General features: G+C 36.6%; 1 protein-coding gene across 6 annotated transcripts; it reads left to right on the top strand.

Moving 5' to 3' along the window:
- Nucleotides 1-3,915: 3,915 nt before the first annotated feature.
- Nucleotides 3,916-13,553, top strand: LOC133317395 (cyclin-J18). 6 transcript variants are annotated; one of them, XM_061519260.1, is made up of 13 exons: nucleotides 3,916-3,983; nucleotides 4,077-4,153; nucleotides 4,253-4,352; nucleotides 4,594-4,692; nucleotides 4,775-4,792; nucleotides 4,872-4,942; nucleotides 5,042-5,168; nucleotides 5,256-5,316; nucleotides 5,442-5,532; nucleotides 6,564-6,673; nucleotides 6,799-6,889; nucleotides 11,393-11,502; nucleotides 13,374-13,553. In XM_061519260.1, exons 1-9 carry the CDS (start codon nucleotides 3,924-3,926, stop codon nucleotides 5,522-5,524), a joined length of 696 nt encoding a protein of 231 aa, XP_061375244.1. In that variant the 5' UTR covers nucleotides 3,916-3,923; the 3' UTR covers nucleotides 5,525-5,532; nucleotides 6,564-6,673; nucleotides 6,799-6,889; nucleotides 11,393-11,502; nucleotides 13,374-13,553. The 6 variants fall into 6 exon arrangements, with proteins under 6 accessions (XP_061375244.1, XP_061375240.1, XP_061375241.1 ...); XM_061519256.1 differs by having other exon boundaries at nucleotides 5,042-5,316; nucleotides 6,568-6,673; XM_061519257.1 differs by having other exon boundaries at nucleotides 5,042-5,316; nucleotides 11,451-11,502.
- The last annotated feature ends 2,347 nt before the right edge of the window (nucleotides 13,554-15,900 follow it).

Raw genomic sequence — 15,900 nt, 5'->3', positions numbered from 1 at the left:
TTGGCTACCTGTCTGGTAATTTCAGGTCTTACCTGATTTAAGAGGGGATTATTTTCGTAACTGTCAACTCTAAGAACGTGTTAGTTGAATGAAGTTGCAGTATGCAAAAATCAAACATTTCTAGACTTGGTGAAGATCATGTTCAGTTATTCATCTTTGCCAATATTGTTCAAGGGAGATGCCTAAGAGAAGGAAATGTACCTTCTTAACTTGATTCCGTCAAAGTTTGTTGTAAAGACACCTAAAGAATTATGGAAAGGGTGCAAGCCCAAATCAAACCATATTCGGATTTAGGGTGCTATGGCACACGTCCTACAACAGCAGTCAAATGAGATGGAATCTTGTATGGAATAGTGCATATCTTTTGGCTACCCTAAGAGAACTAGGGATGATTTCTTATTTAGTCTTAAGGACAAGATAATCTAAGTGAGAACTCACATGATTTTCTTAAAGGAGGACTAGATGAGAAATTATAAGCTCTTAAGTTAGGTTATTCTTGATGAGATTTATCTCAGATCAAGAATTTCCAGAATCTCTAGAAGCTTCATCCACTGTTCCCTTGATTGTTCAAGAGGGGATAGATATATCTCTAAGTGAACAAACAAGAGAACCATGATTGGAAATTCAACATGATAATATATAAGTGAAACTAGTAGAAATATTAGTATCACATGTAAAGGAACAATATCATGGATAAACGGATCCTCAAGAAATTGAAGATCCATCATTTGACCCACTCTTTGTTTTACCTATAAATACACAAGGTCTAGTGCAGTACATTCGTAGTGGGAGAAAACCTTGTTAACTCTCAATTTGTCTCTTGTTGAGTGATATTGATCCTACTAGTTACGATAATGCACTAGAAGATGTTGTTGATCAAGTGTTGCTCAGGCTATGAACAATGAGATGAAATACTTGTATTTCAACTCTGTTCGGTCCTAGTAAAGACACCAAGAGGGGTAAAATCCACAAGGTGCATGTGGACATAAAAGGCAAAGAGAGGATGACAGAAAGGTGAAAACCTTCAAAGCTAGCTTGGAGGCATTTTTTGCCAGACGCCATGCTTGAGTCTATCCAGATTCTCTTAGTTGCTATAAGTCTCAATTATGAGATTTCATTTTGGGAGTTGGATGTCAGGATATCTACATACAACAACCAAAAGAGTTTATAGCAAATGAGTAGGAACACACGGTATGCAAGTTGTGAAAGTCTATTTCATAGACTTAAGCAAGCATCCAGGTCTTGAAACATCAGTTTTGATCAGGTTATCAAAATTTTGATTTTGAGAACCTTGATGAATGATGTGTATTTGTATGTAAAGGATACAACGGAAGACAGTAGCTTTTCTGGTACTTTATGTAGATGATATGCTCCTTATTAGAAACAATGTGGAGGTAATATCAAGCATAAAGAGTTGGCTAAGTTAGTGTTTTGGTATGGAAGTACTGGGGAAGCCAATTATATTCTTGGTATAAAACTCTTATGAGGCCGGAAGAATAAGTTGTTGGCATCACCTCAGGCTACTTACATTGACAAAACTCGTGCCAAAATTCAACATGAGAATTCTAAGAGAAGAATTATAATTCTCAGATGTGGAATTCATCTTCATAAGGAGTGACCAAAGACTTCTAAGAAGGAAGAATGCATGAGCAAGATATCTTATGCTTTGGCAAAGGTAGACTCACGCATATCATGTTCGGCGTTAAACCAAACATCTGTCACGCAGTGGGAGTAGTGAAATAGTACCATTTTGAACCTAGAGGAATACTAGATTATTGTTAAGCATGTACTCAAGTATCTTTGGAGAACGAGAGATTATATGCTGGTATATTCTAGTGGGAGTCAGGAAAAGCTGAGTTTTCAAAAATTCAGTTATTTCAAGTGGATATTGACTCAAGAAAATCAACCTCGAGCTATGAGTTTTTACTAAACTCAGATAACATTAAAGGTGGATCTTGCAGACCCAGTTACTAAGAGTTTGCCTGAACTTGTGTTCGAGAGGCATGTTACTTCTTTGGGTCTTAGGAGGATCCCAGACTTGAATTAAGCAAGTCAGAGTTATTGTTTTCATTGTGCTCTTGGAGTAAGACGATGAAACAATAAATAATTTTCTGAATTTCATAAATAAGGTTTTATTTATTTATTTTGCGCACTATTTACAAACATAAAGGTCCGGATCAAATTGTGGAGTATATGATCATATGGATACGTTCATGGAGGACATGATCATAGGTTCTCACAGTTGATGAATGGAGTCACAGCCGTTAAATAAAGTTGGGCACTTTATTCAGGCTGCAATATTTTATGAAATGATTTTGTTCGAATCATTGTAAAATATTGGTGTGAATTAACATTCACATTGAAAGGATCAAGGAGAGATTTGATTAAGGTTGTTTTTCTGTCATAAGGTATCAAATCTCCAGTTAACTATAGTTATGTGATTGTTCTTAATCCTGAGTTTATTATAAATAGGTAATCAAATAGTTTTCATTCTTTGATTTACCAAAGGGTGAGGTTCGATCTATTGACGGCCAATAACTCGGTATTTTGGGAGTGAGATTATTTGATTATCGGTATTTATGAGATAAACAACATGGAATTTGTAGGATATGTCCCCTTGATATGTTTCGGTACTTGGATATTAAAGACACTGGCCAGTGCATGTAATCCATCAGAGAAACTATCATAGTCAAGGGAATAAATAATTGATTGAGTTACAGAAAACTTGTCAATCAATTATAGACATTCTACAAAGGGGCGATGCATATTCATGTTATAAGTGTTGTTAATCTTGGAGTTCAAGTTCGGGCTTTTAGTGGAGTAGCACCGAATTAGATAATCATTCGTTGATTATCAGGAGCCTTGATTAATAACAGATGGTAGATCCCCAAGCTAGCTTGAGACAAGGGATGGGGTATTTTTCGGATAGATGATGACTTATGGGTTACATGATCTTGGGTTTTACGACTCAAGTTTGTATCCAAAAGAGCAAGTGGGAGATTGTTGGGTTTGCTCTTTTACTAAAGCCCAAATGGGTTATTAGTATGAGAAGAGTCCAAGGAACCTAGAGCCCAATGAGCTAGGGTTTCTTGGAACCCATATAAATAGTACCTCTTAAGTCATCAGCCTCCAAGGTCCTTTTTGTGAGAAAGAGGCAAGCTCTGAATCTAATCAGTGCCCACACACTTCCCCTTCCTCCTCGAGAGATAGTTTGGAAGATCTGCCACAGTCCAGCTTCAAGGAGGTTGTTCGTGCTGCGGCGCTGAGGTGAGCTGTTCGTGAAGAGGAATCCTACAAGGGAAGATTCTACACGAGACCTGCGCACCAAGAGGTAATTGTGAAACAAGGATGATTCAGTAAGCATACCAATGTACTAGGTCCTAAACCGCTTCCGCATAAATCTAAGATTTCCTACAAAAACTAGATAGGGAAGGAGAGCATTTTTGACTTTTTCATACTTTTCATAATATTCCCAAGTTCAAATCCTACAAATAGCTTTTTTAACTTTTATGTAAGAAAAAAAATCATGCTTGATTGGTCTAAGCAAGTCAATAGGTCACCAAGTGACCGATCAGTGCAAAAACCCATCAGAAGGAAGAAACAATCTGACCCATTATTAAATTGAGTTATGGAAAAAAATAATGTTGGAATACCATAATGCTCAAATTTTTTTAATCCAATAAACATTACGGAGACAATTATCCTCTAAACTTTATGATACAACTAATTAGCAAAACACATGTATAACAAAGTATGATCATTTTCTTATAACTAACTCTCTTAATTTGGCCAACTTAATTTACCCACAACTCTCCATTTACAATAAAAGAAGAAAATGAAGTGAGGCCTGTTTATCAAACATTTTCTCCTTGGTTGCTGTTATAGGTAACCAATGGCATAGCAATAGAAAAGTGGGTGAAGCAATGGTGGTATCATCGTGTCAGCGCCTCCCTATGGTTGAGTTCCTCATCCAATCTTCTCATGTAACCAACCACTTCGTCTATCTCACATTCTCTTCTCATTTTTGTTACCCTTTGTACTCATAAATCTATTCTATTATATTCTATGTAATGTAGCACTTGCAAGTTAGCCCCATTGTTAAGTACTCCGCATTCTCCTTCTTCGCTGATCGCTTCTTTCCTTCCTTACCTGCGTATGCCTAAGCTTCCATCTCTCTCTCTCTCTCTCTCTCTCTCTCTCTCTCTATATTCATTCATTGTCTCCAACTGTTTCTGTTGTATCCTTCCTATAGCTTTATTCAAAGTGCAAATTCCCCCAACTGGCTATTGCAACCCGTCACAGAAAGTGCCTTGCAGCTGTTTGTTCTTATTTCTCTATGGATTTCAAGCAAGGTGGGTTTTCAACTCTTTCACCCTCTGCCTTCATTATTGTTATTGTTTGTCTAATCAACTTTGACGATGTTAAAAGAGTTTTGGAGCTAAGCGGTAAGGTTGATCTTTGTGTTCGGAAAGTCACAAGTTCAAATCTAGGAAACAGTTTTTTTGTAAAAATGTAATGGTGAGATTACGTACAATTGATTTCACCCCTACCCTTTTAATCAAATTATGACTGTGCTCATGTTAACATTTGCAGGTTCATGACTCTCAACCACTTTCCGTTACATGTTTAAAGTCGTTGGCAGACAAATCCATCAAGGAACAACACTTTACAACTCGAAATTTCCTCGAAGCTGTAAGCCGATTGTTTTTACCTGATGATCATGAAGCTTTTTTTTGTTTTGTATTGTCTCAAATTTTACGTACTTAATCTGCAGGAGGTGCTCTTCATGCAGGTAGTGATGCGAGGTGGTATCATGAACTATAGGAATTAATTGAGCTGATATTGATTGATATGGTTTGGTATTTCCTCAGGTGTTGAAATTTGAGATTGGAACATCAAATATTGCATTTTTGTTCCTTGAAGACCTTTGGATTCAAATCAAGTGTGTAATGCTTTTAAGATGGAGATATCTCTATATTTAAGGTTGTCTCTTGTATTGTGTCTACTCACTGATTCCTCGAATTTGAATGGTTGGGTTCAGAGGAGTGGCAAAAGTTGGTGAACTGATTAACTTTGAAGCTTGCATGGAAATTATGGATCTTCTCTATGAAAAGGAGGAGACATCGTTTCTTTATAGGTCTCCTCACTCCCTTGCTGCATCAATCTTGGTATATTCCTTAGGTTTTTTTTCCAAAGTACAAGTAATATCTCATATAAGCTTTTACTTTTGGAAAGTTGTATCATACTTTTTGCAGGTTGCGTCTTATGTGATGACAGTTCCTAAACAGAAATGGGAGTTTCCGGTTCTTGCATGGGGTGAGAAAGTGCATATAGGCTCTAATAATGTACTTTTTCAGGTTTAATTGTCTAGGAACTTACTTATACAACCTGATGAACTAACTTTGCGAACTGAGGAACTAACAAAAGGATTTTGTTGTCAGTAAATTTTGTGACTTCATGTAAGGAAGAAGATATCATAAAAATGGTAACGGAGATTCTCAAGCATGTGCTTGAACCTTCTTGAGATATGAGGTAAGTGAACTTTCAAAGATTGAGTCACTCTTGGTATGTGGGTTGTCTTGAACTTTATAATTTCTTAAACTTTGTTAATTAAAAGTAATCAACTGCTCATTCTGTTACTATGTCTCTGTCAGTGCAGTGTGCAAGTATTGCAATTTGCTGAATTTGATTTCTAAGATTGCTTTGAAGTGTACATATCTTACTTTGAACGGAATTTAATGAAGTTGATTGGCTTCCTGCACACCCATGTTCTACCTTTTGCATTATGTTATCGCATACAACATACTCTATTTATTATGTTAGTAGATTTTCTTCCTTTCTTTTTTTCGCTTTTTGGCTATCTGAGGACCCTTTCAAAGTAAAGCATAATGCATTGAAAATATGGATTCTGTGTCCTAGTGAAATACAAGTTATTGTTTATTTCAATGCAAAGTCAAGAAAGTAAACGATACAAATTATTTTGTGAGATTAAGTATGAGTTATCTTTCTGCAAAAATTTGGCAGTTTGACAAATTATTTGGAAATGAGTTTTATCTTAATTTGAAATATAATTAGCGAAGGTAAAAAATAAATGAGAGACACTTGAATATAAAATAATATGTTGTGCATTGATCTAATTCAGAGAGTTACAATATATAGAGACTCTAATGGGCTTATAGGAAAGGCCCAGACCTAATACAATCAGAATAATTACAGACTAATCATATCTAATCATATCTAACACTCCCCCTCAAGCTGGTGCGTATATATTGTGAGCACCAAGCTTGTTACAAATGTATTGAACCCGAGGACCTTTAAGAGCTTTAGTGAAGACATCCGCGAGTTGATCAGAGGAGTTGACAAAAGCAGTCTTGATTTCTCCTGATTGAATCTTTTCTCGAATCAAGTGACAATCAATCTCTATATGTTTGGTCCTCTCATGAAAGACAATATTAGAGGATATATGTAGCGCAACTTGATTATCACAGATGAGTGTCATGAGTTGTTTCTGTTCACAAAGATGAAGTTCCTGAATCAACTGCTTTAACCAGATTAACTCACAGGTAGTATTTGCCATTGCACGATACTCAGCTTCTGCACTAGACCGAGCAAAAGCAGTCTTATCTGATGACAGTTCCTAAACAGAAATGGGAGTTTCCGGTTCTTGCATGGGGTAAGAAAGTGCATATAGGCTCTAATAATGTACTTTTTCCGGTTTAATTGTCTAGGAACTTACTTATACAACCTTATGAACTAACTTTGCTAACTGAGGAACTAACAAAAGGATTTTGCTGTCAGTAAATTTTGTGACTTCATGTAAGGAAGAAGATATCATAAAAATGGTAACAGAGATTCTCAAGCATGTGCTTGAACCTTCTTGAGATATGAGGTAAGTGAACTTTCAAAGATTGAGTCACTCTTGGTACGTGGGTTGTCTGGAACTTTATAATTTCTTAAACTTTGTTAATTAAGAGTAATCAACTGCTCATTCTGTTAATATGTCTCTGTCAGTGCAGTGTGCAAGTATTACTATTTGCTGAATTTGATTTCTAAGATTGCTTTGAAGTGTACATATCTTCCTTTGAACGGAATTTAATGAAGTTGATTGGCTTCCTGCATACCCATGTTCTGTTGGGCTTCCTCCTTCAATACTAAGCCCAAGCCCATTGAGGGGTTTCCTAAAAACCCTAACCCTAGATCTCACCTCCTCTATATATTCATTAGTTGAGGGTAGAGGTTAGGTCAGATTGAGAAAATAGATTTAAGTGAATGAGAGAGAAAATTTGAGAGATCTCTAGAGAGAGTTTGAGTGAAACATCTCTAGGGTAGTTTGATTATCACCATTGTTGGAGAGGTTGAGTTAACCACCACATTGGTGTATTCTGATTACTTTGTAACCATTATTTTCATAGTGAATTTTTGATTTGGACTAGGTCCCGTGGGTTTTAACTTCTTTATTGGAGAAGGTTCTCCCACGTTAAAAATTGCTTGTGTTCTCTCTCTTCTTCTCCTCTCTCTCCCGTGTTTACGTTTTGATTTTTCCGCTCCGCTGCCCGACCTGGTGAAATCCAGGCCAAGGTATTGCTGAGATCTGAGATCGAGGATCTCATTGATTGACTTCCGCACAAAGGCTGCTTAGCCGAGCTTGAGGGAACCGAGTTCCCAACAGTGGTATCAGAGCCCGAGTTCGACGGGTTCCGAGGGAGACGAGATGGAGACCAATGGCATAACCAATGATGGAGACATGTTCAAGTTGACCGCAGATAATTTCTCCTATTGGAGACCGATGATGGAAGATCATCTCTACTGCAAAGATTTACATGAGCCCATTATCCTTGATGAGAGACCGGCAGGTAAAACTGATAAGGAGTGGGAGATTCTGAGTCGGAAGGCGGTAGCCACGATCAGGAAATATATTGATAAAAGCCTCTTTGAGCACGTGTCCGAGTTCACAAACGCGTATGAGTTGTGGACGAAGCTGGAGTCCATGATTCAGAAGAAGACTCCCAGGAATAAAGCATACCTGGTTCGCCGACTTGTGAAGCTTGAATACAAGGACGACATGAGCATGATTGAACACCTCAACACCTATAAAGGTATTGTGAATCAGCTGTCAAAAGCTGAGATGAAAATTGATGATGAGATGCAGGCTTTGCTGTTGTTGAGCTCGCTGCCAGAAAGCTGGGATACTCTGGTGGTGACTTTGAGTAATTCAGCTCCAGAAGGAAAGTTGAAGATGGATGTCGTGACAGACAGCCTCCTGAGCGAAGAAGTCAGGAGAAGAGAACGAGGTGTTTCAAGCACGTCTGAGGTCAACATTGCTGAGAACAAAGGGAAATCTGACTCCCGGAGTAGAAGCAAAAGCAGGGGTCAAGATCGTGACAGAAGAGGAAAGTCCAGAGGTCGGTCAAAGCCGAAATATGAGTTGAAATGCTTTTACTGTGGAAAGACAGGTCATAAGAAGCCAGACTGCTGGACCCTGCAGAATGATGAGAAGAACGGCTCTGTGAAGCCGGATCAGATTATTCCCAAGAAGAGGGAAGACAAGAGCATCACTGCGGTGGCTGCCAACCCGGATGCCGAGATATTCCTCCTTGGTGAGGATAATTATTTGAATGTTGCATATGATGACTGCACCTGGATTGTTGACTCTGGTGCCTCCTTCCATGTTACTCCACACAAAGGTTTTTTCTCCTCTTATCGATGTGGTGATATTGGAGTTGTGAAGATGGGAAATCAAGTGACCAGCAAGATTGTTGGTGTCGATGATGTAACTCTAACCACGGATGTCGGATGCCGACTTGTGTTGAAAGATGTAAGGCATGTTCCTGACATGCGTTTGAACCTAATCTCGGTAGGCAAACTTGATGATGCCGGGTTAGTGAACTACTTCGGTAGTGTTAGATGGAAGCTGGCCAAGGGAAACTTGGTCGTGACCCGAGGTAAGAAGGAAGGCTCCCTATACGTGATGCAAGGAAAGATCAACGGTGGAGAAGCCAATTCTGTCCGAGATGAACCTAGCTTGGAGCTATGACACAAGCGTCTCGGCCACATGAGCGAGAAAGGGCTCCAGATGGTGGTGGCGGCTGCAGTGGGATGGTTGTTGGTGGTTGGTGGCGGCTGCAGTGGTGGTAGTGATGATGGTGACGGTAGTGGCTACGGCGATGGTAGTGGTGGTTGGGGACAACGATGGTGATGGTGATGGTGGCGGTGGCAGTAGTGGTGACGATGGTGGTGGCGGTGGTGGTGATGGTGATTGTGACGATGATGGTAGTGGTGGTGGTGGTTGTAACAACCTCAAACCCTGTAGCATGATATTGTCCGTTTTGCCCTCGGGCTCACGGTTTTGTTTCTTGGGACACCCCACAAAAGGCCTCACACTAGAAGAGGTATCCACACCCTTATAAGGCATGCTTCGTTCCCCTCTCCAACTGATGTGGGACATTACATCCTCCCCCACTGGGAATACAGCGTCCCCGCTGTACACACCGGTCCAGGGCCAGGCTCTGATACCAAATGTAACAGCCCCAAACCCTGTAGCATGATATTGTCCGCTTTGCCCTCGGGCTCACGGTTTTGTTTCTTGGGACACCCCACAAAAGGCCTCACACTAGAAGAGGTATCCACACCCTTATAAGGCATGCTTCGTTCCCCTCTCCAACCGATGTGGGACATTACAGTGGTGGTGGTGGTGGTGATTGTGGCATGGTGGTGGTGATTGTGGCATGGTGGTAGTGATGGGTGGAGGCGGTGGTGATGGTGGCAGTGTCATCGTGGTAGTGGTGACGACGACGATGGTGGAGGTGATCGTATCGGGATGATGGTGCTGGTGGTGGTGGTGGGGATGATGGTAGAGGTGGAGAGTGATTGAGAGAGACAAGTGTTTTCATTTTGTGCCAGGGAACAAAAAAGCAGAATTTTTTTTTCTGTTCTCAAGCACAAAAATTAAACCGGTTCATCCCAAGAACAAAAGAATAAATCGATTTTACCAAACGAGTTTTTTATCCATTTTTATTCCTGGGAACAGAAATTAAAAAAAAAATCATTTCGGGAAGGTTGTTATGCACATCCTTAGTGGTGGGGGTGCTGCCCCCGAATTTTTTTAAAATGCATTAAAAAATAAAATTAAAATATAAACAAGAGAAAAGAAAAATATTCACATATATCAAGCGTTGCTATTTCAAGCTATTTCACGCATATCTCATTTTTTGTAAATGCTATTTCAAGCTAGAGTAAAGTATTTTTTGTGTCCTCAATAAATATTATGTGACCCAATTTAATCCCTTAGAGAAAAAAGTCGACTCGTGATCTCTCTGAAATTCAAAATAGACACATGTTAGTCCTTTTGAAGGACTAACGTGGTTCTTCTTTGAATTTCAGAGGGACCATAATCTCGATTGTGTCTATTTTGAATTTCAGCAGGACCACAAGTTGACTTTTTTTTCTAAGGGATTAAAATGAGCCTCATGATTTTTGTTGACGACCCAAACAATACTTTACTCTTCAAGCTTTTGAAAAAAATTAAATGCTATTTCAAGCTATTCACATAGCAAATCCTGCGGTAGTAGAGATGGCTCACCAACTATTCATATATATCAACCTTTGCTATTTTAAACGATTTTTTTTTTGTGTCTACACTTGTACACATGGGCAACCATGTAGGTCCGCCAATGTGTCCATCAAACAAGCCCTAAGGTGCTTAAATGGGGTGAGGCTCCTAATGTCTAAGATGGTAGGTCAAGTGCACATAGCATGGGGCTTGGACAATTTAATAAATTGGTTCAAAGCTTAGAGGATTGGGTCGACTTGGGGAATAAGAGACTCGCTCCTAGCCCAAGGGGTCCTTTATGGTCCTCAATCCCAAGCTTAGAGATCAGAAATCTCCAGGCAATCAAGTTTGAAATGTTAAGATGTGAAGAAAAATAACATGGAATATAATGTGAAGATGCCAATAATAGGGCGTATCCGAGACTGAGAAGATCATCCAATAAATGCCAAGGTTAACATAATAGTAGCCATTATATTAGTTCTCACTCGGAGATCTCATTGGATGGATAGGAAAATAGTAAATAGTCTCCAACTTAAAATAGGATATGGCTATTTAAAAGTAGGACATAAGAGGCATGAAAATTGGTACATTGATATACCTATTTATGAGATTCAGAAGATTATCGTCTGTTGTAAATAATAGTTGTAGTATTATTTATTTTATTTTTTATCTTCCTTGGGCTTAGCCCAATAGGTCATTCAGTCTTTTTATATAGAGACCCTTTGTATATTTGTAATTACACAATTCATATAATGCAATCCTTATATTTTTCCTTTTTTGAGTCTGGATCATCTCCTTCTACTCTTATACCTCTTCCTCTTTTTTCTGATCCTCCTGTGTCAGATCCATCAACTACATTGGAGATACGAAAGATTGTAACACCAGATTTGGTATTTTACAGGAGAAAACAACCCACACTGCTTCATCAGCAACTTCAATCGTCTGAACCACTGGTAAGTCTTGAACCTCTTGTTTCTAAATCTAATATTGATGCTTTTGATGACTTACCCATTGCCCTAATAAAGGAAAAAGATCTTGTACCCAATACCTTATCTCCCATTTCGTTTCTTCTTCTAATCTTTCTGTGGAGCACAAAAGCTTTGTTTCAGTACTAGATTCTATTTCAATTCCAAAATCAGTACATGAAGCATTAAAAGATGAGAATTGGGCTCAAGACATGCAAGAAGAGATGAATGCCTTGGAGAAAAATAAAATATGGGAGGTTGTTGATAGACCTAATAGAAAGAAAGCAGTAGGGTGCAAACGGGTTTATGCCCTAAATTATAATTCTGATTTGAGAGATATAAGGCTCGGTTAGTTGCCAAGGGTTACACTCAGACCTATGACATTGATTATGAAGAAACTTTTGCCCCAGTTGCAAATATGAATACTGTGAGAGCCTTGTTGTCCCTTGCTACCCATTACAAATTGGGATATAAATCAATTTGACATGAAGAATGCTTTTCTTAAGGTGAGTTAGAAGAATAGGTTTACATGGAAATTCCTCCTGGTTTTGACTCTATGGATGGAGAAAATAAGGTTTGTAGGTTAAAGAAGGCTTTATATAGATTGAAGCAGTCTTCTCACGCCTAGTCTGGGAGGTTTACTAAGGTTATGATGACCTTAGGATACAAACAGAGTCAAAGATATCAGACACTCTTTTTTAAGCACTCCCAAGATGGGAAGCTCACTGTGCTCGTTGTATATATGGACGACATCATTATAACAAGAGATGATATTGTGGAGAGACATGTTCTACAAGCATAACTAGCCTCTGAATTTGAAATTAAAGACCTTGGGAAATTGAAATATTTCCTAGGGATAGAAGTAGCTCATTCAAAGAAAGGAATTTTTATCAGTCAGACAAAATATGTCCTTGACCTTCTTAAAGATTAAAGAAGCAGGAAAACTTAGGTGTAAATCCTCTAGTACTCCTATTAAGCAGAATCACAAGATGAGTTATAAAGAGGGGAGTCCTCCAGTTTATAAAGAACAATATCAGCGCCTAGTTGGGAGACTGATAATCTGGCTCATACTAGACCAGACCTAGCTTATGCTGTTAGTATTGTCAGTCAATTCATGCATAAATCAAAACAAAAACACATGCAGGCAGTGGAGAAAATTCTTCAGTATCTTAAAGTCACTCCTAATAAAGGACTATTATTTCGACGTGATTACAGTCTCTTTTTAGAAGTTTATATTGATGTTGATTATGCTGGATCTATGACTAGAGGTGTAAATAGGCTAGGATAAGCTAGTTTTTGGTTTAAATAGATCAGGTCTACATAAAAAAATATATTGGATCTAGCCTAACTTGTTAGCCTATGTAGGCCCTAAATTACAAGTCTGACCTGACTTATATTTTAAAATAAAATAAAAAAAGCCTTAGCCTAGGCCTGTTTAAGCCTATTAAACATTCAACAATTATAAGAATAACTAAAATAATATTACTTTATTATTCAAAACTATTAAAATCATAATTTTATTTATTATATTTAAAATAAATAATATGATATAGGTCGGTCTATAGGCTTATAGGCCCGACATGTACAAAAAAAAGCCTATGGCCTGTTTTCTAAATAGATTTTTTTAAAAGCCTATGTCTATTTTATTTTATTATTTATAATAGGCTAAGTCTCGCCTAATATAGGCTAGGCCGTAGGTCCCTATAGGTCGGCCTAGCCCATTTGCACCCCTATCTGTGACTGGCCGTTGAATTTCGAACTATGGTTCAAGGCATTTATGAATTATTATGGTTGAAAATTATGCTTGATGATCTCAGAATAAAATGTGAAGGACCGATGAAGCTACTTTGTGATAATAGGTCCGTCATTTGTATAGCTCATAATCCTGTTCAACTTGATCGGACTAAGCATATTGAGGTCGGCCGCCATTTCATCAAAGAGAAACTTGATAGCGGGTTGATTGTCACTCCATACATTCTCTCTCGGCATCAATTAGCTGATATTCTGACGAAGGGACTTCCCTCAGATAGATTTTAAGAACTTACTAACAAGTTGAGAATGATAAATATTTATTCTTCAGCTTTAGGGAGAGTATTGTAAATAATAGTTATAGTATTATTAATTTATTATTTTTTATCTTCATTAGACTTAGCCCAATAGGTCATTCAGTGTTTTTATGTGGAGACCCTTTATACATTTGTAATTACACAATTCGTAGAGTCCGTCAATAGCATTAAAACCTGTTGATTTGGTGTTCTCAATGGATAATATTTTGTTTCTCCTAATTGATACAATATAAGTCATGTTGAACACACCAATGATAGCAACATATAATATTGCTGTCAAAATGAAAAGCTCCACCTAATCGATCACACATTCATGTATTGTAAATTCAGATCAGATAAATTTGAACCTCCCAATCCTATGGCATCCTGTGGCTGTATTAGAGTCTTACAGACTTGGGAATAAAAAGTGAGTTAAGAAGACAATATGCAATGATAATAATGAATAAAAACTTCTAATCTTCCTGGACGATATGAGAATTTTGTTGGTAGCAATCTGTAATTTCTTTCAAAAATCTTTAAAGAGATATGGGGTTTTGCCTTGCCATTGGTGGGATATCGATGTCTAACCCTCATCTAAATTTTTTGTTCACCAAAAATAATAATAATAATAATAATAATAATAATAATGAAAAAAAACTTCTATCTTCTTCCTGCCAAAGGAAATTACATTATAATCCAATTGAAGTAAAAACATTTTTTCGGCTCAGAATATATGGGCTTCCAAAAACTGCCACGAGGCCCAATTTAAATATTCAAGTTATCCGTATGCTTCTCACCGATGGTTGTAGCATACCTTTTATGTTTCCCAAACTCCAAGAACTGGCATGAATTTATGTTTAAGTTATGTTATTAAATTTTTAGTAATTTAAAATTGAAATTAAATTTAATCAAATTATCAAAAAAAATCCAACTTGCTTCTTTTCTAATTTTTTTTGGATATATATATATTAAGATAATTGGTCTTTAACTATACCCCTTTGCTTGTCAAGATATTGTCTCCATTTTTCTTTCTCTACCTAATTTATTTTTTATATACATTCATAATGAAAATTTTAAAACTAAATGATATTGAAATCATTTTTTTATTTTCTCAAACTCGTAAGTTGAAAATTGTTTTTAGTTCTTTTAAATATATGGCAGTGAAACTTATCACAGTTGACGGTGAAAATAGTTCTTTTAAATATATTATAAGCTTTTTAGCAAGCTTAAGCCTAATTTAAAGTTTTTCTAAAAGTGTTTATTACATAAAGACTTTTAAAAAGGTTAATAAATTTAAGCATTTTAGGTTTCAACAGAACCTAGCTTTTAACAAAATAATTGTATTCTGTATAACTGTAATCAAGACAATGCAGCATTGAGACTAAAGTCATCTACACATGACTTAGTTAAATAGGCTGTTTTAAAATCGTAGGCATGACTTATTTGATAAATAAATAACAAATTAGGTCCAAAGTAGACTAGGCCATAAACCTTTAATAGTTACTTGCCTTATTCGCACCCTTAATTAAAATATTAATCGCTTAATAGTAAAAAAAAAAAAAAAAAAAAGGAAAAAGAATAAGGTATCAATATAGATATATTAATCTTTTCTATTTCATTCTATGGAAAATCCTTTTTCAATTATTTTAGACAATTACTATTATGTTGAAAACACAGTATTAACGTTATTGTTAATTGAATTTAATTTGTATATACTGTCAATATTAAAAAAAATTCACATAGTTAATGATATTAATGATGTGTTATCGCATCATTTAATTAGTTTGACAACATACAAGATATCAAATTCATTAAATGACATAATAATAATAATGAGTTGGTGATATATAGTAAACTTTTTTATAATAATAATGTATCAAAATTAAACTATTATTATGTTGAGTTGGTGATATTTTTGAAGTACACAAAAAATTCGGGACAGTAAAAGATAAATTGCAACTTACTTATATCATAATTATAGCATGACCGCTTTTATAACATGATAGTGAGTTAAAATAATATTCTATCCTCTGTCAGAATTAATTAAAACATTTTGGGGCTATGCCCCTCCCATTACAAAAATAAAATAAAAATAAAATAAATAAATTTAAAATTAAAACATTTTTATCTAACTCCACTTTCAAAATCGATCTTATTTTGCATCTTCATGTACTTCATCTACTAATACAAGCACAATTGATTGCATTCATTACTTTCTCAATCGTATTTAAACAAAAAAACACTTTCTCGATCATTTTTCTTAGGGGACGTTTGATTCAAGTATTCTCATGAAATATCTAGACAATTGTAAGTAGCATTTTTTTTTTTGTCCATGTTTGGT

The sequence above is a fragment of the Gastrolobium bilobum genome, unplaced genomic scaffold, assembly GCF_033153095.1.
Source record: "Gastrolobium bilobum isolate Gb01-03AN ecotype WA unplaced genomic scaffold, APGP_CSIRO_Gbil_v1 utg84727, whole genome shotgun sequence".
Taxonomy (NCBI): domain Eukaryota; kingdom Viridiplantae; phylum Streptophyta; class Magnoliopsida; order Fabales; family Fabaceae; genus Gastrolobium; species Gastrolobium bilobum.
Note: the sequence above shows the minus strand (reverse complement) of the source record. Positions and strands in the feature narration are given on the sequence as shown.